At 42.2% G+C, this 2,207-nt stretch overlaps 1 protein-coding gene across 1 annotated transcript; it reads left to right on the top strand.

The window, feature by feature from the left end:
* Nucleotides 1–1,233: 1,233 nt before the first annotated feature.
* Nucleotides 1,234–1,801, top strand: LOC133883196 (arabinogalactan protein 23). Its single transcript, XM_062322429.1, has one exon. It carries the CDS (start codon nucleotides 1,368–1,370, stop codon nucleotides 1,539–1,541), a length of 174 nt encoding a protein of 57 aa, XP_062178413.1. The 5' UTR covers nucleotides 1,234–1,367; the 3' UTR covers nucleotides 1,542–1,801.
* Nucleotides 1,802–2,207: the final 406 nt, after the last annotated feature.

Raw genomic sequence — 2,207 nt, 5'->3', positions numbered from 1 at the left:
TCATTATATGAAAAGAAGAAGCCAATGTAAGAAGTGGACCTAAATTTTCAAGTGAGGTGAGTGGTTTGCATCACGGCACACATTTAAATGGAGGACTTAGAACATATGAATTTTACACGAAGAGTGCAACCCAGGTTCTCCTTTGGGATTCATTTTGTTCCAACCAGGGTCTAAGAATCTTTCGGAGTTTGTTCTTTTTTTTTTTCTCTAACTAGCATGATATGTTTCCAATATATCAACTATTTAATTATATATTTTGTAACAGAATATGGAACACTACCATGTGAGAAGCTTTCAAATAGCTAGTCATGTCAAATTCATCTATTACCAAAGAGGCAAAGATGAAAGATCTTGAATTTGCGCAGGCCTGCATGAACTGGCCTAAAACTCACACAAAATCAACTGCAGGGTCCAAATGACCATATGTCTCTTATCATTGTTTAACTGTAATTAATTACGAAACATATTTCAAAAGAACCTAAAATTCCAATAGGTCCTAATATTTTGATTCTATAAACGCAATATTTGAGGTTGTTCCCAAACTACTCTCTCTGGTTGCAGGAGAGGAAAGTGATGTTATATGCAACCAAACTTCTAAAACTTTAGTCCCTGATATATTTTGGAATATAGAGATCGAACATCTGGATATTATATGAATGTATTTTGCCTCAAGTAGCAGTTTCATCCTTCATGACATTATAATTTTCTGTGTTTAACAGATATTAGAATGGAAATGGGTGATCACAGTTTTGTTTCAGAGACAATGTCAATGTTTGAGACAACACCTTTTCCGTGATCAGAGATTCAGAGTAGTAGCCAGTACGGCGCGTGAACATAAATTCTTAAAAAAAACCCGCTCTAAGTTCCGTGAACTAATGTCTCTTCCACCATTCGGAAGAAATGAGTAAAGAAATTTGATTTCAAGCCAGTGGTTGATACCCGCGCTGATCATAGCTGGCTTTCGAAACCTTCATTGTGACAGCCATCGTGGCCTGTCTGCATGCCAATTAATTTAGAATTTGCCAAACTAAGCCTGCTAATTTTACACGCAAGGAGACCCATTCAAACCCGGCCAAGAGACTCGTTCCACCAGCTCCTGCTCAACAAACTTCCCGCCCACTCACATGCACGCAAGTAGACCCCTCCACATGGCGACCACCACCTAACTTTCGTCTCTCCCATCCCACCCATATTAGCCATTGAGCCCGCTAATCTAAGCTATAAGTAGACCGTACACCCCTCCCCTTCTTCCCCAGGCAAGCAACAAGGGCGCCACAAATAATAGCAAGTGATCATCATCGATCCAGCTTGCTAATAAGCCCTTCTTCCTCGTCTCCGATCCGTTTGACAATTCTCAAGGAGGAACCATGGAGATGAAGAAGGTCGCCTGCGCCGTCCTTGTCGCCGCCTCGGCCACCGTGGCCCTCGCCGCCGAGGGCCCGGCCCCCGCCCCCACCAGCTCCTCTGCGGCCGCCTTCCCGGCAATGGGCGCGGTGCTCAGCGCCTCCGTGCTCTCATTCTTCGCCTACTACCTCCAGTAAAAAGGAGGAGGAAGAGACCAGAAGCCTGCTGGCTGCTACTGCCAGCATTTGATTTATTTCCGTTTATGGTATACGTACCTTATTAATTTGGGTTCGATTTGGATTATTTGACCATGTTGGTTGATCCATACATTTTATTTCCTTGCCTTGTTCTCCCCTCGTATATATTAATTTCGATCTGTAAAGAGGGGAGAACTGGAGGCGCTATTTGTTTGGACATGAAAGTTGGAAATTAATCACTACCTGTTTGTTTGAATTTATGTTGATGTTTTTCCTGCTTTCTAGCAGTTACTTTATAAGTTTCGTAATATCATGCGTTGGAGTGGGGCTATTTGATCCGGTATTCAAACTCGAGGGTGTTCAAGAACCCGGTATGCAAGTGGTAGGTCCGAACTGAACTTTTGTCGGAGCATATTGGGATTTGGGAAAAACTGAAATGCTGGTTTCAAGCAAGCGAATGACACAAATTAAGCCACTACTGACTTCACCAAGCCATCTCATAACCATATTATTTAGCTGATAATTGATGTAAGAACAGAAGAAGCTACTGTCGATTTGAGAAGATAAGATATTCTTCGCCGCAATTGGTTATCCCAATCAACAAATTATCTGTTTCTAGCCGGTGCCCTTTTGCGATTATCGCAAAAATTACCTCATACAGAATCA

Source organism: Phragmites australis, chromosome 10 (genome assembly GCF_958298935.1).
Source record: "Phragmites australis chromosome 10, lpPhrAust1.1, whole genome shotgun sequence".
NCBI classification, from domain to species: domain Eukaryota; kingdom Viridiplantae; phylum Streptophyta; class Magnoliopsida; order Poales; family Poaceae; genus Phragmites; species Phragmites australis.
The sequence above is the reverse complement of the archived record's forward strand: the minus strand, read 5'-3'. Positions and strand labels throughout refer to the sequence as shown.

Bases quoted from the DNA above. Each gene is read 5' to 3' on its own strand.
- LOC133883196 (XM_062322429.1), top strand. From the start codon at position 1,368: ATGGAGATGAAGAAGGTCGCCTGCGCCGTCCTTGTCGCCGCCTCGGCC.